The sequence below is a fragment of the Salminus brasiliensis genome, chromosome 19 (assembly GCF_030463535.1).
Source record: "Salminus brasiliensis chromosome 19, fSalBra1.hap2, whole genome shotgun sequence".
NCBI classification, from domain to species: Eukaryota; Metazoa; Chordata; class Actinopteri; order Characiformes; family Bryconidae; genus Salminus; species Salminus brasiliensis.
In genome coordinates, this window is record NC_132896.1 from 21738719 (window position 1) to 21762710 (window position 23992).

Consider the following 23992-nt stretch of genomic DNA (forward strand, 5'->3'; position numbering starts at 1 on the left):
GAGCACCTTCTTCCACATGTTTGGTTTGTCTCCCAGGTGGCTTGTGGCAAACTTTAAATGAGACTTTTAATGGATATCTTTGAGAAATGGCTTTCTTCTTACCATTCTTGAGTCTCCCACCTCAGCTGTAGTTCATCCAGAGTGATCATGGGTCTCTTGGCTGCATCTCTGATCAGTCTTCTCCTTGTTTGAGCTGAAAGTTTAGAGGGACGGCCGGGTCTTGGTAGATTTGCAGTGGTCTGATACTCTTTCCTTTTCAATATGATCGCTTGCACAGTACTCCTTGAGATGTTTAAAGCTTGGGAAATCTTTTTGTATCCAAATCCGGCTTTAAACTTCTCCACAACAGTCTCTCGGACCTGCCTGGTGTGTTCCTTGGTCTTCATGATGCTCTCTGCGCTTTAAACAGAACTCTAAGACTATCACAGAGCAGGTGCATTTATACGGAGACTTGATTAAACACAGGTGGATTCTATTTGTCATCATCAGTCATTTAGGTCAACATGGGATCATCCTCACTGAACTTCTAGAGTGAGTTTGCTGCACTGAAAGTAAAGGGGCAGAATAATATTGCACACCCCTTTTCAGTTTTTTATTTCTAAAAAAAGTTTAAAATATCCAATAAATTTCGTTCCACTTCACGATTGTGTCTCACTTGTTGTTGATTCTTCACAAAAAAATTAAATTTCATATCTTTATGTTTGAAGCCTGAAATGTAGCAAAAGGTTCAAGGGGGCCGAATACTTTTGCAAGGCAATGTAGCTGCTTATTGCCCTTCCTGCCTGTAAAATGTGCCAAATAGCAGAGATGTGCCTATCTGTCCACACTCCTTACACCAACACAATGGCCCCTATACAACAATGTTCAATTCAGAGCTCCAATATTTGAGTGCTGGGTCACGCCAAAAAACAAAAACAAAAAAAAAAAAAACAACAAAATGCAAACACAAAAACATGCACATCCTTTCTGAAGAAAATACCACTGATGCCCCCCCCCTTTGCACACTCATCCATTTGCACTTGCTAATGTAATTTACCGACAATAGTGCAATTCAGAGGAGTCCATGCTTTCCATTAAAACATCAAATGAAAGTGAAATCATGAGCCATGACGGCAGAGCTGCAGGAAGGCGTGGGAGAACGAGCTGGTGTCGACGACGGGATTAGTGTGCCGCAACAAGCGCTCAGGGCTTTGCATCAAACACATGGGCCCATGACAAATGAACGCCATAGCGCCACGTCTAATAAGCAGTTTTAAGTCCAAGTCTTTTGGGGTGGGGGGGGTGGAATAAAGTGAAGGTTAAAGCACCCGGCACTCAGAGATAAGGCCAAGGACAAGCGACTTCACATCCCAGCATCGTGTTTTCGCATCTGTAGTACCACATTGGGGACGCATATGTTCATTAAGTTTCTAAATGTCAAAATATCTGTTGCAAGTACAGATAATGAGAATTTTGCCAGTCACAATCAGAATGTGCCAATGCACAAATAATATACAGTGGCAAGAAAAAGTATGTGAACCCTTTGGAATGTTAGGGTTTTCTGCATTAGATCTGATCCTCATTCTAGTCAAGCATATTGACTAATATAATGTAAAAAATAATAACACAAACAAAATTCTGATCATTCATGTTTTCATTGAAAACAACCATAAACTCTATAGTGCTAGTGGATAAAGTTTTTGAACCCTTGAGTTAATGATCTCAAAAAATAACTAATTGGAGTCAAGTGTTGGCATACCTAGATTCTTTTTAAGAAAATAAGTTGGGAGGTGTGGACTAGAGGTACTTTGACAGATAAAAAAAAAAAAACACTCAAACCTTTTTTGATATGCCTATCTGAGCCATGCCTTGCAAAAAAGTGCTTTCAGATAATCTATGATCAAAAAAATGTTACATAAAGGGTTACAAAGTGATTTCCAAGACTTTGTTAATTCACCAGTCTACACTAAGACTCACAATCTACAAATGGAGACAATTTGGAGCTGTGGCTACTATGTCAAGAAGTGGGTGTCCAGTTAAAATGACCCCAAGAGCACAATGGACACTTATTAATGAGGTAAAACAACCCTGAGTGAGAGCCAAATTTTTGAAGACGTCATTGGTACAGTCTGTGTTCATGAGTCTACAGTCCGTAAAACCTTGAACAAGCAGGCTGTCTATGGACTTAGAAAGAACACCCAGAGCTACATCTGGCATAAAAAAGGCACATTACCATGGAAATGTCATCCCAAACGTAAGGTATGGTCGAGGGAACATCATGAGTTTGTAAGCAGTGGTAGCTCAGTTGTTAGATCACTGGCTTATTGGTGACAGGGTTGTGGGTGCAAGTCAGAGGTTTGGAAAGTTGCCATTGTCTTAAACCTCTTTGCTCTCTGTGTGCCACAACAATTGCTGTTTAGTTTGAAAAACTAAAATCAAGTCTCTCAAAAACAGAAACTGTAACAAACAAACAGTATGGACATGATGGGGAATACATATGGGAAAATCTGAAAGCATGCTGAAACATGGATAACTTTCATGGCTGTTGTCACTGGAAATTAAATACATCACCACTGCCGCGCAAAAACCTTGCTTCTTTTGGCAACCTTACAGGAGACGATAAAAATCTTCTGAATTTGTAATGGAGGTCAATGTAAAAGATTTTAATCCCTGTCATCTTCTATTAGTTCACTTATCGTGAAAATCTGATATAATGTATAGAACATCTGCCAGATTCATATTCAAGCGTAAAGTGAAAAATGGAGACACCAGCTTGGTGTGATCCGGTGCTCTCTGATTCTACACAGTACCATTACCTTTTGAAAATTAAGTTTAATGCTTACTAGCTGGAGATGCAATATACTGCACTGTAAGTTTAATTGTTTTGGGTAAAACTTTTCTCATAAAATGCCAGCCCTGCATTCGAACAGACACAAGATGCGGCAGTGATACGATTACCAGGACAAATATGACAAACACAGGATAGCTCTGAACAGATTACAGAGCATGTAATCGATTTGAGCAGTCTGTGTAGTGGGATTACATAAGTCACAAAAAACACACGAAAAAAATGTGCAATTCAGAAAGTAAGAGAAAGTACAGGTTAGTGTGCTGTCATTTTTGTGTGCCTTCAAAATATGTATCTCTTGAGCACAGGGCAAGCGTGTCGCAGAGTGACTGTCAGAATGTGCAGAATGGCCAGTGGGCACAGACACACTTCACACAGCAGAGAGGAGGTAAAACAGCACCTATTCAAAACAGCAACGGTTCCAAAATCTCACAGCTACGTTCTCTAGAGATGATTACAAATATGACAGATTAGAAGAGCATGAGGGCTGATCACAGGATCGAAGAGACGAGAGAGAACGAGTGAGGGGGAGACACACACAGTGAAGAGGGGGGAGACAGAGAGAGAGAGAGAGAGAAAGAGAGAGAGAAAAAAGTCAGTTGAAGGCCTTTTACCAGCCCATGGGCAGTGTGCTTGTCAGCCTCAGCCTTACTGCCTATGTCAGTCCTCCACTCTAAATTAATGGACCTGCCAAATCAGTCCCACTTTTTACCTTCCTAACGAGACACTGATTGTGGAATTTCCAGGGAGTTCACACACAATGATATCTCACACTGAGACATTTCTACATCTGGCCATCACAGCACGAATAAGGAGCAAAAAAAATAAATAAATACAAGTGAAATTCAAACACAGCAATGACAAAAACATGATTTATGAAACATGATTAGTGAATTATGCAAACTACGTCTAAAAGTGTCATTTTCATTTGTGCTGAGAGCAGAATTGATATGTATCTCTGGGGATTCCAGCTTGGACCAGTGAAACACTGAAGCATGACTGGAGCAAAAAGCAGGGCGCAGAACGATGTGATCTGTGTGGTCTAGCTGTAGGGACTGTAACGTGAGGAAGTCTGATGAACGAACACATGAGAGGAGAAATAAAATCACAACACTGGCCAGCCCGCTACTGGAGCAGGATAAATAGAGCCACTTTATAAACTATCCTCTCAGTGGATACATATATATATATATATATATATATATATATATATATATATACACACACACACACACACACACAGTTTAAAACACTTGTTTAAAAAGTTGCTACCAAACTAAGAAAATCAGTTTAGAATGTCTGCTTTAGTATAATAGTACAAACATCTCAAGAAAGTATGTAATCACTGTTCGAAAAACCCCACTGTTGAAAAACATGGCTATGAAATCCACCTAGATGATGACATCAGTATTCACTGTTACCAGATTCTCTTTTACTGGTTTATACCTCTATATAGAGGTAAATATATATGTTTACTGTTAACAAAGGTTAAGTAATCTAAATAAAATACAAATACAAAAAAAAAAATCTGTTGATATTGTTTTTTTCTGATACTCCAGGATATCTGGATGAGACTGAAATCTATAAATTCATTTATGGTTTTAAAAATAGCACAAAGCGAATAAACATTACTGGTCATTTTTATTGCTCCAGCACCCGCTTGTTTTTTTTAAAAGGTATTCTCAAATGTCAATTTAATCAATTTACTGAAACAAGTCATAATACAGGGAACCAAAGCAGCCCTTAAACAATCAGCATTATTCTACATCAATTGAACTGATGCATTAAACACACGTTCAATCATGAACTTACAAATGCTGCCTCCCTTTCCAAAAAGAGCAGGGGGCTGCACTGAATTGTCTGAGGTTCAGAGCAGGGATTTGAAGAGGCAGTCATTGAGCCTCGTTCTCATTCGTACTGACACTCCTCCACCAAGCCACACATCAAGGCAATCAAGTGCATTAGCATATGCAAAATCATATCACACAAAACACATGGCTCGGATGCCATTTCCCAATAAACATGAATCTCCGCGAGACAGCAACATAATCACAGACACAAGCGCCAAGTCTGTTTTCTGTTCTTTCCCCCCCTCTCTCCATTCTTTATGATGAACATTACTGGAAATACAATGATTATTTGGGCCTGATATTGTTTATACAGCTCAGCACCTATTAAAATTTGTTAATTAAAATCTTAATGTCTCCTGTGACACATGGTGAATTAAAGTTGCCCATTGTTCCTGAACAATGCCGCTCCTCTGTAGACATAATGCAGTGACACAACCCCCCCACCCCCCACCATCCCCCACCACCACCACCATTAAAAAAAATAAAGGGACAACAGGCAGGATAGACATCAGAACACAGCTTGGCAACCAAAGATATGAGCCACACAAGTCACTTGAGTTCTCTCTTATTTACTTTGCTTCATTTCTGTTTAATTGAAAGGCTTGGGGGCTTTGCATGTGCAACAAATTTGAATTAATTTTCCATATGATTTTCTAGCAAATTTCCAGAGCAATGAGGACAATGTTTGCAAAGAGAGCTTTGCTGATATAAACATTAGGAGCATTAGAATGCCACCACAACATCCAGGTGACCTAATTCCATAATTAGCAGAGTCTTAAAACTAAGTGAAAGCATAAGCGTGATGAGTAGAATTTCCACACAGCCTATAAAATATCCTCTTTTGTGCATCTGATGAGGCATGTACACAGCCAATTTTATTTTTACAACTCTATACATATGCATTTTGGTTTTTAGCACAGGTCCACCATTTTGAGTAAGGTGATCACACGGCTGGAAGAAAAAGCTTTCTAAACACTCATGAACAGAGACTTATGTTTGACAGATAGCATGTTTGTGCAGTACTAGTGTGTTTTTCAACTTGTCTCAAGCCATCGAGCAATGCTGCCTGAAGCAACAGAGACCACATTTCCTCAGCAGGTGCTAAAACTCGCCAGCAGTGTATTGTGTTGTACTGCAATGTTCATGAGTGCACTGGCCTGCTGTGCGCTGCTCTACAAGTTCTGGCCAGTTGCAAAGCAGACGACTCACACAAAACAACAGTCCAATCCTCCAGGTCCCCCCCAATATTTCACTGTGTCTGGCCATTAGTGAGTTTCAGGGGTGTGCAGGCCAGCAGAATGAGTGTTCCTTGACCCTGGGGTTAGGGAAACCACTAAATCACACATTTCCTATAGTACTATCAACCGAAGCAGCCACTGCTTCGTCTAAGCAAGCAGATTTTCAGCCTTACAATGCATTCAATTCTGCAGATCCAAACAAGAAGTGTTTTAATGGTGATTTTAAAGAGAAACACAAAGCAGACCACTTCTGGGACCCTTTCCAGAAACTAGCCTCTCTCATATCAATTGTCCTTTTTATGTAAGAGGGGAAAACTATAGATTTTATGAGAATTGCCTATTTATAAGATTGTGAATAAGAGAAACATTAGAGTAAAGCATAATCGGATCATTTTTAGAGTAATATTAGTTAGTTATAACATTAGTTTTTCTTTAGAGCTTGCTTTTTATACATGCTGCCTGTGCTGTGCAAAGGCACTAAAGCAGGCTTGTGAACCACTGCTCTGCAAGAATACAATTAAAGAAAAAAAAAAAGGTAGGGGATGCATGTAACACAGCCCGGAAGAGCAGAAAGGTTAAGCTAAATATCAGTATTGTGAATTACAGCATAGAGCACAGCAGCGCCTGCTCATACATCAGAGTTCAGCATGGTTGCAGAATGCAGTGCGACCCCTCCACTCTCTAAGTTTCCTGTAAGTCCGTTCCCCAGGCGGGCAGGCCACCCCCATGTATCCCTTTCAGCAACATCACCAGCACAGTCCCTGCACTAAGTTACAGTCCTCCTGGGGCCCCTGGGTTAATCTAAAAGCCTTTGTGGGCCCCATTACATCTGATAGATATCACTAAACTGCTGAACAAACACCCCACTCAGTCATTTGCATATATTATAGTAATGGAGGGGAAAATAAAGCACTGATATCAATAAATGTTGCAGATTTGCCTGCATGACCAGTTAAGAGGATGAGTTCTGAGGTTTTATTTAACTTAATTAACAACCAGGAACCCAACTCTTCCAAAAATTATTGGATTGATCACCATTATTATATATGTATGTACAAATAGATTTCTTTGAGATCTAAATTTATAACCAGAGGTTGGGGTTGTGGGTTCGATTCCCGGGCTCGGCAAGCTGCCACTGTTGGGCCCTTGAGCAAGGCCCTTTACCCTCTCTGCTCCCCGGGCACTGGAGTTGGCTGCCCACCGCTCTGGGTGTGTGTGTGTACTCACTGCCCCTAACACATGTGTGTGTGTGAGAGTGTGTGTTCACTACCAGATGGGTTAAATGCGGAGGACACATTTCGCTGTACAGTGTACACTGTACAGTGACAAATACGTGCACCTTTACCTTTACATTTTGCTTATTATAATGTGTATTTGTCTATTAGTTACTAATAGACAAATAGACTACTATACTAATCCTGAGTTATAAAACCTATAATACCAGCATGTATGCCTGCACCATGCATTAACATGATCATTTTAGTGTTTTACAACTGTCCAGAGTTGAACAGAGATGTAGATAATTCTGTAACATACAGAGAAATCTGTGTGACATTAAGAATGAATTTAACATCCACAAATCCTCACTGTTGAGAAGTGACAAAATCTCAGGCCACCTGACAATTAACGTAATAAAATAGATAATTCCTGCATTTTTCATTTATCATGTAATACATTCCTGTTATAATCATAAATCATGAAATTTGAACAATTCTTGTATAAATAACAATTATTAACATGACAAGTAATCTCAACCACACACACAGAAGAATGACAGTGAATACTGCAGCGCCAAACAGTAATAAGGGGAAAGCATAACTGTATTTCAGTCATACCCTGAAGTATAGTTCACTTATCCATCACAAGTGTGTACAGCACCATCCCACACACCGCTCCTGTTGACATGCTGTTGCTTTTGCTTCTATTTAAAGGGCTGGTGTTTCACCTGTATATTGCTTTGAAAGATAACAAATGTATATTTGTTCTTTTGGCTCTGATATCTGTATATGAATCTAATAAGTTATTTAACAAATTTGGTAAGATTTTTAATATAACAAAATGTCACTACTCAGAGTATAAAATGAGTGTTATTTTGAAGATTATATCTAAATAAGCAAGGGAGATACAGCTTACACAAACCATGCTGAGCCAACACAGGCTTTTTTTAACTAATGCCTTTATCTCATAAAATCTGCTGGATATTACTTCATTCGTTTGTGCTACCTTCTAGGCAGGACTCTAAATCTGATGTTTGTGCTGTCATAAAAACTGAAAAGAAACAAATGCTCTGCATATGAAACCTGTTTTTCCACAACCGCATTGTGTTGGTTTCCCTGAAGCAGAAGAGTGGGGGAAAAAGACAAGGAGGAGCGTGATTTCAGGCTAAATTAAATTACACAGTGCTGTGCTCTAGATCATTTAAAAGAAAACATGGATAAAGCAGAAACGGTTCAGACTGAGACACCTGGAGGAGAGTGTTTTGGTAAAATGTCTACAGGCAAACAACCTGACTGTGACCATGCAAATATACCAAAAACAAAACATTAGCACCCCTTCACATGAACAGTCATTGACTGTCATTTGCCCCATTTTATTTTCTCTTGGTTGTCTGTTAAAGGGTCATGTTCAGGTCAAATTCATAAACCAATAGACTATAAAGGCTGTTGCTATGGTGAACCGCTCAGTGCAGCAACTACCCCCATGCACCCCTTCCACAAATTCAATCACCCTATCTCATCTAACCGGCTTCACATGGCATGGCTGAGTGAAGCAGCGTATGCCCCCCTTTAGCTAGGTGACAATGTCCATCCACAAAAAGGCAAGTGTGGCTGTATCTGAAAGCGCTTTCAGTGAGTGTCCTTGTAGCACTCAAGTCTCAAAACAAAAAGTTGGGAAACCTCTATATGGAGTACAACAAAGGCAACATTCTGGCAAGCCAGTGTGCCTCTAATGAAAGTTAAGGTTAGACTGCGTCAAGAAGCCACCATCGAGTTCACTCTTCAGGCCGAGACACCTTTTATGATGCTCCTGAGAAGTGGCCAGCCCAGACACTGCTGCAGTATGTCTACCATTTCCCCTCACTCGGGTCCAAATCCTCCCAAGACTTGGCTAATCAATACTGACACTCAGAGCGTGGACGAAATTCTGCCTTGGATGTGCCCAGGCCTGCACGTTAGGGGCCCTGCGTTCTTTAATTACACAACTCTAAGCGGCCCTCTTTGACTTGGAGCAGATTGTTAATGTGTGCAGATGCTATTATTCTTATGCCACCTAAAGTGCAGTGTAAGCCTTCATAAATCTCCACTTTGAGCTCATGAACAAAGAGCTAAAATAAGGTTAACTGCTGTCTCTCCTGCTCTCAGGGAACATATGGAAAGTCTTTCTGACTTGATAAATCACTGATTAATGATTCTTACTTGCAGCTAATAAAAGCGGTGAGGCCCAGCCGGAATCACTGGGGAAAGATGAAGTCAGCCTGTCACTCAGAGACGAAAACGAGCAAGAATAGCTAACTTCTTCAGACAATACACTCCTATGCCAGGTTTCTAAAAAAATAAATAAACATTTGCATGTCAGTAAGGAAAAGCCATATCTATGTTGTCAGATCCCCCTACTTTTTAAAATAGACTCTTGGAAATGCTGGGGCATAACTAATTAAATTAGCAGGTTGAATATCCTTCCAGTGGAGTAAAAGTATTCTGTTATTAAAACGGGAGAGAAGGCTTGAGAGCCGATAGCACACTGAAAGTTCTGGAGAAAACGGCCTGTGTCAGGCCAGCAGATAAAATCAGTGTGGTGATTAGTATAACATGTCTGAGATGTGCTCTATTAACGTCCAGGGAGGGGGCACACTGTATAAATAGCTTTCAGGACTGCTTCCCACTGTGGGGTGGACCCATCAGATAAAGTTCTCACAAAGGAGCAATCCTACCTAATCCACAGCCCACAGGGACATGGAGACTTTAACACCATGTCCCTTTAGTGGTAAAATTCATGCGATCACTAATGTAGCCTTTTTCAGAGTAAAAAAAAAAGCACATGAAGGATATAGACATTTTTTCCACAAACTTATCCTGCTTGTCGTCCGTCTTGGGGAAGTTCTGGATATCGTTCTCCAGCCTCTGGATGTGGCGCTCCATTGTGTCCAAACTGGCCTTGAGGATCTGAGCAGACACTGTGAAATTAGGACAAGAGATGTTTAGCAAAAAGTTACAAACATCTGCCAGGAAAAGTATTCTTCCACACTTCGATACAAAGCTAAGTGTAGTATGGTTACTAGAGATACAGTATACCGGTTTTTGCAGAGTTAAATGTGCTTTGACAGCAGTTGGTCTTGCTTGAACTATGTTAAGACGGTTACTGATGTTCACATATAGAATTCTTGGAAATGTAATGCATTACATTGGAAGAGTGACATTAACAGTTTTCCCACAGCTCTAAACTGGACATGAATCTGACTACCACCAAACAGAGGACGAAAAAAAACCCTCAACATTTCTTATAACAGTGCTTGAAAATGTTGTTTTCGAGCCATTATAGGATCAATAAAAATAATAATAATAAAAAAGATGCTAATTTTGCAAATGAAAATGTGTTTCAACGGCAATAATGAATTTATTCACCAATCAATGCCTTTAAACAACATCCTGAAAGATTTATAAGGTCTGGACAGACTTTACATAAGCTAATGCATTCTCATGCTGATCTTGTGGACCCTGATTGACTTAATCAGCAATGTTCCAATGAAACGGTTTAAGCTAGGTCTAATAAATACAGGGAGTTAGAATAAGAAAAAGTAAATTCGTAAAGAAGTAAAGATAACAGACAGGCAATGAGAAACCCAACCATGAAACAAATATTTTTAAACAAACAAAAACTATTAAGACAATTAATTAATGCTGGGTCCTGTTAATAGTGGGAGAGTAAAGCTTTACTGTCATTGTCTTCATAAGCTCTCTGCAACTGCTATGGCACAGTGATGACTGTAAACATTTTAGCACCCCAAAGTGCATGTGTGATCAGGTCTGAGTCCGATAAGCCTCAGCATAAAGGCTGAGCACATGGAGAGATGGGCCCTCAGGAGGCAGTCGGTTTCATTAATCTGCAAATAATCACTGTTTACCGCTCTCCTTCTCACTTTGGCTCTCGCCGTACTCATGTTGGTGCTTTTAAGTCCCGACTTCAAAGCACTCGCACTGTCTTAGGGGGGGATCAGGAGAGATGTGGACGCAGCCATGGCACTATGTTGTGATTGCTGTACGGCTTTAGTATTATTGATACACATTCCAAACGATCACTGCACTAAAGAGAGGCTTTATTTCACCTCAGAGGGTCAAAATGCTCACTTACTACAAACAAGGCCCAGTTTTTGCGGCATCTGAGTGGACACCATCTGGCCAGGGGGATAGCATAAGTGTCAAAAGACGATACAAATTCATTTGGCAGCTCAGATGTTCTTCAGTGACTTCAGTCCTTGTTCTAATTCTCTCTTCGGCTGTGACTATTATTCTGAGTTCATATGTCAATTACACAATTAATGAATAGTCTAAAAATGTTCCAATAATAGGGGCCATTGTTTCTTCGGAACTGGTGCTGTGATAGTGGATTAGAAAAAAGTCTAAAGATAAAACGAGTGGACTTCATGGTGACTTACACATGGTTTTCCTTCTCTTCCACAGCAATAAACCCACGCAGAGAGGACAAAACACACATTGGACACAAATCAACTTGGACAATGTGGAAAGTAGAAGCTATGTCATTAAAAGCATGCTGGAGGAAGACCACAACCAGGGATTTACTGTCCTCTAATCAAGCCTCACAAAGCTGGGGTTAATGCTCTCAGGGTAGCCTTGGCGCTACCACTGCATTCCCCAGCAGAGTCGAGGAGACTCAGTCTGAAACCACAAAAGTCACTACACAGATGAACTCATGATGGAATAGTAAGAGATATATATATATATATATATATATATATATATATATATATATATGTGTGTGTGTGTGTGTGTGTGTGTGTGTCTATCTATGTATTTATATATGTATATATACATAAATACTGTACATTATTTAAACCACACCACCAAATACACCACCATTATAACATGTATAAACATAACATATATTTAATACATTACTTTTTATATAAACATAAAAACAATTTATATTAAAACAATTTAAAATAAAAACAGAAACCTTATGACTATAAAGACTGAAACAAGTAAAGATAATTTTGTGTATTACATTTCCACATTGTTTACCACCTGGTCCAAGTGGCTCATCTAGCACAAACAACGGCTCTCTAGGTTTAAGGTGGGCCTGCCCACCATCTGTAACACAGAAAAAAGAATTCTACCAAAGAGAATTTTTAGTTTAAGTCCCAGTCAAGACAAACTTCCTCTGTGGCTTGTGAAACCAACAAGGTGATATGCCATCTGTTTAGCTTAGTCATGTAGCTTAAGAGTTCTTAGAGTTCTCTGAATGTGATGGGTTTCTCGACAGTGATGAGTTGCTGCCTGTTCACTCGTTTTTTTTTTTTTGTTTTGTTTTTTTTTAATCAGGAGACAGTTTTGCATCAATCTTTTTGTTCGTTTTTTTTTCACCCTAAACTTCCGTACAGTAGGTACAAGTCAATGTGTACCATTATTTGCTACAGACAGTGATGGGTAACAATGTTAGTCAATCGATAAATCAAAACAAAACCCACTCATGACACGCTACAGCAGCTATGGGCAGTGGCAGCATGGTAGCATGTGTACTGCAGTGTACCGAACAAAACCCTTAATCAGAGAAATATGTTAATGCCCCTTTTGATGTTGTTCTAAACATACAGGCTCGTTATCGGTCACTTTCTCCTATTTCAGCAATAAATATGTTTGTCTCAACAGCTGCTCTTCTCCTTATTAATGGAGCACTCGGTTAGAGGCTGAGCCAAAATAAAGGAGGCATCCCTTTGGGGTATCATTAGCAACATTAATAGCAAAATTAAATAATAAAAAAAAAGTTTTCTGGGGACTAGTACAGCCACATTAATATCTTTCAAATGCTTCTAGTGTAGACATGATGAAGACGAAGCAGAAGTAAAAGAAAACCCATTCAGCTTCCTGTCCTGCTCATACAAACTGTTTCTGGGACATGGAAAATTATACTAATGATTGCTGTCAGGATGATTCCATATATTCTCCAATAGCATGCACTAAGGCATTTATCATTTTCTCAGGTTAGAAAATATTTATACATTACTTACAATTAAGGTTTCTGCATACTCAAGAATATGCTTAGGCGGACGTAAACAACTTGGCTCTGCCTCACTGCAGTATCTGTCTGAATGCAGTACAAATCTGAAAAAGAAGGTGCTAGGCCCCAATGTGTAAATGACTAAGATACACAACAAGCACAGCTGCAGATTTACAGCAGCAGCAATGTGCCTGTGGGCTCTGGTACTCTGATCCAGGTTCCAGCACAGAGAATTTATACTCAGGGCCGGAGGACAGGGGAGAACTATTCCATTAAGCCCTGTCCCATTTCCCCTCCCTATAAACTGCCTAGAAGGAATACCACGCGTCATAAAGAGAGAGGAGATGCGCCACACAAAATACCAAATCATCTGCTCTAATGTGAGGATGTCAGTATTATATTCAGCCATTTGCTGGATGAGGCCATTTTCAATTCCGATTTATGGATATGTTGTATCAATATTTCAATGCTCAGGCTTGCAGTGCTTTCAAAGGTTACAGTGGCAATGGAGATTTATTTTTTAACAAGCCCCCCCTGAGTGATATCAGTGTTAAATAATCTTTATACTTGGGCAAACAAAGGCAAATTAAACATTAAAGGAAAAGGAAGGTCACCCAAAAGCATCTATTAAACGCCAAGCAACACAAGGCACCTCTTCATTTCTTATCTGCTTTAGGGTAGGAATAGGAATTTGAGAGTTTTCTTGCATGAATAAACTGTATAGTATACAGAAGTGCATAGTACTCAAGAGTGCTACAGAGTATGTGTATGTGTCTGGCAAAAGTGGGTGAGATGTAGAAGTGAACATGATGATGAATAAAGTGAAGAAATAAATAAAGAAATGTCTCCATGATGTAAAGCTATGACTAATCACTTGACAAATTGAGATGTTTCAGTTCAGAAGAGGAGAAACATCTGTGAGAGGGGGGTGGGGGAAGAAAAAAGTGAAAAATCTGAATGCCATACACCCAATATCATTAGAAAGGGTTCACCACATTCATCCCACCCACATGAGTGTTAGAGTGCACAATGCAGCCAGGTCAGATTGTTTACTTAATAATGAGAACTTAAAATTAATAACCTTTCAAGGAATCAGAAGACATTCTGCCTTACTATGGTTAGGCTACATTTCATGTCATTCTAATTCCAAGATGATCCTCATTTAAAACAAAAAACAGAAAGGACAACCTTAAAATGGTGTTTCTCAAATTCGGAATCCAATACTCTACTTGCAGCAAATTATAGCCATTGACTTTCAATCCAAACACAGCACAATAAATCAAGACACTAACAAGTAGGCCTATGCACTGACAGCGTGCTGTCTTTTTCTCTTCTTATATTCCGATTTCAGTTAGGTTCATTTGACTGGCTCATCGTGGTTTAGAAAGCGTGTGTGTTTGCACCTGAGATCAAATAAAAAGCAATAAGATGTAAACAACAAAGTAATGGTATACTTCAGGAGAACAAAAGACAAAAGGCGTAACTCCAGCTCAGCATGTTCTGCTTTCAGGAGGTATCAAAGCAAGTGAGTCGCAAAAGGTAAAAGTCATATGCTTGCAGTGACAAAGCAGGCAAATTGTTTGCTGTGATTAGCAGGGATCTTGTAACACTCTTGCAACTGAAAAGGTGTTTCATAAAAAGAATGGGAAGAATGGTGAACAAACAATTTGCATGTACAAGAAAAAAAGAATGTGTTTCCTATGTTATTAATGTAAGACATGTTTGATATCCATACTTGAATTCTACAGGGTGGGCCATTTATATGGATACACCTAAATAAAATGGGAATGGTTGGTGCTATTAACTTCCTGTTTGTGGCACATTAGTATATGGGAGGGGGAAAACTTTTCAAAATGGGTGGTGACCATGGTGGCCATTTTGGATCCAACTTTAGTTTAGTTTTTTTTTTAATGGGAAGAGGGTCATGTGACATATTAAACTTATTGAGAATTTTACAAGAAAAACAGCGGTGTTTCTGACCACTTATAAAATGTGTTCAAAGTGCTGCCTATTGTGTTGGATTGTCAATGCACCTTCTTCTCCCACTCTTCACACACTGATAACACACCGCAGATGAAATGCTAGCACAGGCTTCCAGCATCCGTAGTTTCAGGTGCTGCACATCTCGTATCTTCACAGCATAGGCAATTGCCTTCAGATGACCCCAAAGATAAAAGTCTAAGGGTGTCATATCGGGAGACCTTGGGGGCCATTCAACCGGCCCACGACGACCAATCCACTTTCCAGGAAACTGTTCATCTAGGAATGCTCGGACCTGACACTCATAATGTGGTGGTGCACCATCTTGCTGCAAAAACTCAGGGAACGTGCCAGCTTCATAAAGAGGGAACATCATCATGTAGCAATTTCAAATATCCAGTGGCCTTGAGGTTTCCATTGATGAAGAATGGCCCCACTATCTGAAGGCAATTGCCTATGCTGTGAAGATACGAGATGTGCAGCACCTGAAACTACGGATACTGGAAGCCTGTGCTAGCATTTCTTCTGTGGTGTTGCTATCAGTGTGTGAAGAGTGGGAGAAGAAGGTGCATTGACAATCCAACACAATGGGCTGCACTTTGAACACATTTTATAAGTGGTCAGAAACTTGTAAATAACTCATGAAAGAATAAAGTTATGCACACCATTGTTTTACTTGTGAAATTCTCAATAAGTTTGATGTGTCACATGACCCTCTTCCCATTGAAAAAACTAAAGTTGGATCCAAAATGGCAGACTTCAAAATGGCCACCATGGTCACCACCCATCTTGAAAGGTTTTCCCCCTCCCATATACTAATGTGCCACAAACAGGAAGTTAATATCACCAACCATTCCCATTTTATTTAGGTGTATCCATATAAATGGCCCACCCTGTATATGTGATACATTTGTGCCTGTGTGTGTGTGTGTGTTTATGTGTGTGAGATGGGGAGGGGTGGATTTAGAAAAGTTTCCAACATAATTCTTTCAAAACTGAATTCAATGTCAAATACGGCAATGCATGGACTTCGGTAACAAGTCATTAGGAACTGTGGAAACAGTATTAGCCAAAAAAAAAAAAAAAAAAAAAGAAAAAAAAAAAAAGAAAGAAAAAAACACAATTCAATTAATTTCCATGTGGAAAGGATGCAAATTCATAACACATACAGACTGAGCATAATTACTGGTGCCCATCTATGGTGTGTTAATCGGATGGAAATAAAAGGAATAAATCCTTTTAAGTTCGCTCCATTTATTCTTTTAATTTCTATTTTTCTAAAATCCCTCACTTCACAAAGCTTTATCATAATTAAGGATTTATTTACCCATTTGATCATTTGATGGATTAAGTGGATGGGAACCTTAAGAATACAATTTGCTTCAAAATGAGGTGTCATCCACGAGAGAAGCTCTAAATCCTTACTGATGCGATGCCATTATGCAGTAATCATAAAGAATACAAATGGATAAACAAAAAGAACAATGACTGAAAAAAAGAGGTGGGAGGTAGATGAAGAGGATATTGGAGAGATAATCCAACAATGCAGAATACAAGCTTGCTCCAATTGTGGACTGACTATATTGCACTGCATCATTACCAGCATCTTCTGCAATGAACTTGGCAGACAGTGATTTGTCCAGATTTCTGTGAGAGACCACCCTCCACAGGGGAAAAAAACAAAACCAAAATAAAAAACAACAACCTCAATGCATGTCAAAGTGAGATGAATTCTGGATTACCTATTCACATTCATGCCACATCAGCAGTGCATCTCACACAACACAAACACCAGTGAGCCCTGTCTATACCACCCGCCAGCTATCAAGCGTGTGATTTGTAATTGTCAGCCTCTGCCTTCTTGCGCTCTGTCTCTATAAATGTCTGTCTGCCTGTCTGTCTCTCTCTGCCTGTGACAGGCATTCATTCTGGAAGGTAGGATTTGCTATAGAAGTGCAGCGAGGCTAGAAATAAAAGTGCATCTCTTCCTCTAGATCCTGTAAACAGTGTTGGCCGAACGATAACGCACCTCCATTGTGAGTCACTCCTTGCTTCAGTGATGCCCTTCTACCACCGAAGCCTCTATTAGGCCAAGGATTTGGCACAATTATTTATTTAATGCTACAGATAGAATGGTGATAAAATAGAGGTGAAATTGTTGCTAGAAGAAATCCTGTGGTTGGAAATGAGAGACAAACCTGTTATAGTGACCTGAGAGCGAGCGGACAAGCTGGCAAATAAGAAAGCGAAAGCTATCTATGCAAGAAGAAAGGAGCATGTCTAGAATTCAAGTCATGTACTTTTGGAAATTGTTTTGCTTTTGGCAGCCATCAAGAACGGCAGGCAGCAGACACCTCAGGAGGCCTCACAAATGGAGTCAATTATGATGTATTTTGATATATGAGGAGTTTTAGACGTTGACCCGAGGTGATTGCAAATCCAGCAGTTGAGAAAAAATCAAATGCACTGAGCGAGAAAGGGAAAGACATAAAGAGGGCAGCCAAGCTGGGCGTGTAAGCTCATGCCTTCTAGAAAAGAAAAGAAAAGAAAAGAAGAAAAAAAGCCTTTCAAGTTGCACAAAACGTGACTCCTGGTGTTACAAAACATGTCATTCCTTGAAACTCTGCTATGCTCAAGTGGCTCAAGGGGTCATTCTAGATGTAAGGCCACTTTTGATGCTTAGAGATGTGCAAGTATGTGTCAACAATCAGCAGCTACAACTGCTATAGCGTATGATGCAGGGGTGGCTGCACAATGGCTCATGATAAATAAATAAAGGTTAAAAAGTAGAAGGAGACGATGAACCACCTGAGAGAAGAAAAAGGCCAAAAATCTGATCAGGGTCTGCCAGCTGGAGGCCCCAGGGGAGCGCTGGCTACAGCTGCAGGTGTAGTTGGTCTGGGTGGGCCAAGTCAATGTGCGAAGAGTGCCACTGAAACAGATGGCAGTGCTAGGGGGATATTTACAAGTAAACATACACCTTTATTCTCAGCTGATTCATTACTCAGGTGCCCCATTGTGAGATCTTGCTCTCCAGTCTTCTCCTATCATTGACTATGCACATGAGGAGCTCTCATTGGCATTGGAGTCTCACTTTTATTCCTAAATTGAGGTTACAGGGTGCAAGCTAATGCATTTTACAAGCAACAAACAACTATATGTTCCAAATGCACATTGAACGATCGACTACAGTAAATCTAGAATCCATGTTATTTTCCCCAAAATCCTATTTTTGTACATACACACACACAGGAGTTTGAAAGTATGTGAACCCTTTACAATGTTCTATATTTCTGCATACACTTGACCTAAAACTTCATCAGATTTTTACACCAGTGCTAAAAGTAGACAAGAAGAATGAGATTTAATATGATGTCGGGCCACCCTTTGCAGCTATAACAGCTTCAGCTCTTCTGGAAATGCTTTCCACAAGGTAAGGGAATTTCAGTCTCCACTCTAATTCATCCAAAATCATCAAATCCATTCAAATTATCAAATGTGTTCTATGGGTTGAGGTCAGGACTTTGTGCAGACCTGTCGAGTTCTTCTACACCAAACTGAAACATATAAAAATTTCTTGGTATGTGGAAGCATTAAGAGTTCCTTTCACTAGAATTAAGGGGCCAAACCCAACTCCTAAGAAACAACCGCACACCATAATAATCCCCCCGAAACATTACACTTACAATACAGTCAGACAGGTACCGTTCTCCTGGCAACCGCCAAACACACCTGCTCCAGAGTCCAGTGACGGTGTGTTTTACACTACTGCATTTGACGCTTTGCATTGCGCTTGGTGATGTAAGGCTTGAACCTTAGGACCAGCAGGAAACTCAATAAACTTCAACTAGGTTAAAAATGGTGCAGCCAGGGTTATTCCGAAAACTAGAAAATTTTACCATATCAGTCCAGTTCTATCAAATTCTGTATTGATTATAAAAATCTTCTATTTACAAATAAAGCCCTACATGGCCTCGCTCCTGAGTACCTCAGAAAACCTATGCAGGGGGTAAAGCCTTTTCTTATAAAGCCTCCCAACTCTGGAATAACCTTCCAGATAATGTTCAGGACTCAGACATCTTCAAATCTAGGCTGAAAACTCATCTGTTTATTTTAGCTTTTGGTAATTAATGTTTCCCCTTAGATAAAGGTTGTAGGTCCTAGGGTTCATGTACACAGGGAATTGTAGTATACTGAGATTCTGAAGCTGTCGTCTCGCTGCTTGTACGCAATCACTCAGGTTTGTGGACGGTGGAGTCGATGGACGATAGTGTTTTAGGGTGCTCTCATGTCTGTGTTACCTTCTCTCTCTTTCCTTTTAGTTAGGCTTTTATAGTCAGACCTGCTGGAGTTGTCAGACACACTCTGATACTGCTCAACATTCTCTGCTCTCTATAAATCCATTCAAAACTAACTCTGTCTCTTTATCTTCTCAGAGTAAATGGTCGCCCACTCATCCAGTCAAACCTGCAGGAAGACTGACTGCTGGGGGTCCCCTCTACTTGTGCTACCACCTACCAATGCTATACAAATAATTGATTTGATTTTGAATGCAGCTGCTTAGCCATGAACACCCATTCTATAAAGCTATTTCTGCACTGTTCTTGAGCTAATCTGATGAAAGTTTGGAGGTCTATAGCAACTGACTCTACAGAAAGCTGGCGACCTCTAAGCAAAATGCGCCTCAGCATCCGCTGACCCTGCTCTGTCATTTTATGTGACCTACCACTTCCTGGCTGAGTTGCTGTCATTCCCCATCGCCTCCACTTTTATAATACCATTGACAGTTGACTGTGGAATATTTAGGAGCGAGGAAAATTCACAACTTGACTTGAGGCAGCATTCTATCACAGTACCATGCTGGAATTCACTGTGCTTCTGAGAGCAACCCATTCTTTCACAAATGTTTGTAGAAGCAGTCTGCATGCCTAGATGCTTGGTTTAATACACATGTGGTCATGGAACATGGAACACCTGAATTCAATGATTTGGATGGGTGAGTGAACACTTTTGGCAATATAGTGTATATGAATCTTTAGGATCAGCAGATATTTTGATGGTGAAATTTGAGTGAGGAGCTTTCAATCAAGGGGAAGACAAAAGTAGTACAAAAGCAAGAAGTTCATCAGTTTGATCTTCACGTTGTAGTAAGTGTAACGTAGGATTTGTAAAGGCCCTGAGGTGCACGTCAAGCAGCAAGCCGACAACCATAAGCATACAAGTCATGGTTAAGAAGAATTAAGTTAATGTTTTGTAATAACCAAGTCAAAATCCTGAACTTAATCCAACAGAAATGTTGTGAAAGGACCTGAAGCAAGCATGGGAGGAAAACCATGAACAAGGGGGTCACACTAGATACTGAAAGCAAAGGTTCACATACTTTAGCAACTCTATACTAGATAATTTTCCTCAATAAATAGGCCAAGGCACACATTTTTTATAAAATACTACAATAATAATAATAATAATGCATCACTTTTACACAACAAAGACCAATTTTATTAAGAACAACTGTGTCTTGTTTGGATTTCTGACCTACAAGGGAAATAACTTCTCCGATTGTAATCTTAAACAAGTTCACACTATAAAATACCAGAGAGCCTCAGGGAGCAATACGGGGCTTGGACGGTGGGAGTTACTCATTTATTGCTCTGCTTGACTTCAGAGATTAGCCTGCTTAATGGAAACTATACATCACAGCTCAAAGTCTAAAAATGACAGAAGGGAGGTGTTGAAGTAAGTATTACAAAACAACAGACTGTTGTAAATTAACTGTTAATAAACTTACAAATACAGATAAAATAATAAAACTACGGCTGTGATGGGATAACTTTTTCCCACATAAAAGGTCTGGGTGAGAACAGTAGATTTCAGAGTCCTCTTGAGAGGCGAGGAGCTAGAGTGAATGCACTGGGCTCTGGAGGCTAACTGAAATGGCAGTGGCTGATGGGAGTGGTGGGCAGGTTGACTCATGTCTTCACACTTATTCACAACTTCAAAGTCACACGTTATCACATGCTGCAGCCTATTTCACCTCACAGGGACACTTCCATAGTCGCCTGACATTTTGGTGGTGAGGAAAGTTCGCTTCCTTCCTCTCTGTTTGTGAGAGTGCTACGATAAGCACATCACAACTCACTTGCAAGGAAATGACATGCTAGTGTGATGAACTAATACAGAAAAAGGATTGGACTTTGATATGAATGCAGAGAGAAGGAGAGAAAGGACATTATGAATACAAACAGCCCTAAACATTAGTCCCTTTTCGACTGTAAAATGCACCAGCACACATAAGCTCTGTGTAATGAAGATCACATAAACTACGTCTGTACTGATGTTTACTAAACTATACTGTCTTAGGGATTTACTATTTAGTACTGCCAAAGAAACAACTTTCATCATGGCTGTACAGCCTGTCACAAACCTCCTTGTCACCAACCACCAAAGTTTAGATGTTTCAATGCATATTTTCCCCTCATGTATAACTGTGATAGGGACTTAATCTTAGCTCAACAGCTCCCTCTACGTGGACCATGCATGATTAGAGAAAGGAAGGGTTTTCCTTTTTGTGTTTAAATTAACTGCAGGCACTCTGGAGGCAAATGACTAACCTTGTACACTGCAACAAAGAACCTCTACAAGTCAGTAGTACATGAGACATGCACACACTGATCCTGTTGCTGTTTTCTTGTATGACTGTGATAACTATAACTGATACTAGGCTCCCACAAGGAGAACTCATACAGCTAAGTTAAACTCCTGCCTTTTCTACTATTTCTATTTGTTCTATAATAATTTTTTTACTGCCCAGATAAGTTGTTTTTCCCCAGATCGTTTTCACAGGTGCATTAGAATGAAAGGTACTGCATAGTACATTACAAGAGTATCTCAGCAGTCCATGTTTGGCTATAAAATATTATATAACATTAGAATGAACACAAATAAATACATTAGAAAGGAACATAAAATTTATGTTATCAGTAGTTACTGATATGCCGGTTAGAAGAACACAGGTTCCAGTTACTTTAACACATGTTTGATTCCTGTCTTCTCTGTGCACACAAGCATCTGTATGGATTTGTTCAATTCCACTGGCAGCTAATCTGATTTATTTATTGAGGACTGATTAGATAAACTAGACACTGTATTGTAACTCGTACAATTTAAATCACAATATAGTGTTTATTGGTAGTTAAATAGCTTTAGACATTGCCTTTTCAGGTGGACAGTACTGTATACAACTGTATTATAAGATTTTGTTTTGCTTCACAAGCTAACTTAATAAAGCTCACAGAGCATTACAAATTCATCCAATACTAGGGTGAGTCTAAAGGAGAATAGTGGTGGGGTTGAGGACGTTGGAGGGAGTGAGTTTCTTGTCAGTCATCTAAGCGACAAGAAACATGAGCAAGGTATATAAGGTGCCTTGAAGAGTCTGAAGAGACTGAACTGCTCATGGACTGCTAATTCTTATCGCATTTCAATCATTTGTCCAATCCTTGTAAAAGTGTCAAGATAAGCCCAAACTAACTATTTCTCGTTTTGCAAAGGCTTAATAAAAACACAGGTGATCCAAATAAATAAGATGCATTGAAAATATGCAGACCTCCAGTGTCAAGTGGTGTAGTTCTACATGACAGCAATGTATTACATCACCTGCCCATTGCCCCAAAGACAAAAAAAATCTTAGTTAGGATGCATACAAAATCCTGAAATTTAAAGTTACCAATTTCCATTTAGATATCAACCTAACGGAAAGCTGATGTGTAAGCCACTGTAGACTAAAGATCTCTACTGGAGAGATCTGTTTTTTTTTTTATCCTACTGTTGTGAAAGCTGTGCAGTGTTACCAAAATAAGGTATGTTACACTACCAAGATTATCTAGGTTTCTATCTACATATTTTTATGTATTACATATTGTCATTAAACAATGCACCTACATGTCTGTAAATAATAAGGAATACTGTATTACTCTCAGTGATCGTTCATTTAATGCTTAAGATGCACATGCAAGTCTGCACAAGTGAGCTTAGAAAAACATGTGCATTTACACTATGGCACAATCTGGTCAATATATACTAGAACCATCAGCCTATTTATTTTACAGACCAGAACCGACCCTATGCAAATTAAAAGATTGCAGGACTGAGAAAAATTCAGATACGAAACTGTCTATCAGTTTCTGATAGACAGTTCTGAGTATATCAGCTTCCATCTGAGGTCCCAGAATCTTCAGAAACTGAGAAAGAGTCAACATGGGAAATTCTCAACCTATGTTTCCTTTCACTAAGAATTGCATGTGGGGACTTCTGCCTATGGGCAGCACGTGTTGTAGTGTTCACCAAACAATAAGGGCAATTTAATAGGGCTCTGGATACCTGTATGTGAAATATTGGACTAACAGCAGGCGTGTGTATTAAGCTCCTTTGTTATCTTAGATGCTAAGAGAAAGTGCTTTGCCAGGGCATTTTTTATTTTGGTGCAGTATCCATGTGCCTCTATCACAATGTACATTACTGCAGGCTCAGGGCAGTGAGAAATGTGTGTCTAGGCAGATGTGATAAAAATTATGAGCAGAATGTTTACCCCTGCAGGTACTGTAAATGATAAATTAAATTGCAGCCAAACAGCTGGATGCTAAGTTGTAAGACTTCGGGGATAGATCACTTTCCTGGGCTCATAGCTGTTCATCTTCATATAACAAAGCCATCCACTGTTTTTGACCATTAATCCTTAGAGCTGTGAGACCCACCGGCCTACAGGTGAGGGAGAAAGAAACTGCAGGCATGATTTTCCTGTTGCGCAGTAGTCACCCCTCCCTCCTCCTTTATTGCACCATGCATCTCTGTGCATTCAGAAACAT

General features: G+C 39.7%; 1 protein-coding gene across 8 annotated transcripts in view; it reads right to left on the reverse strand.

The window, feature by feature from the left end:
• The window catches only part of diaph2 (diaphanous-related formin 2), a 395960-nt gene that overhangs the window by 111660 nt on the left and 260308 nt on the right, over positions 1–23992 (reverse strand). For all 8 annotated transcript variants that reach the window (XM_072664160.1, XM_072664155.1, XM_072664157.1 and 5 more), the window contains one exon: positions 9965–10089. In XM_072664160.1, the coding sequence (XP_072520261.1) occupies positions 9965–10089 (125 nt within the window). The remainder of the gene's footprint in view (positions 1–9964; positions 10090–23992) is intronic.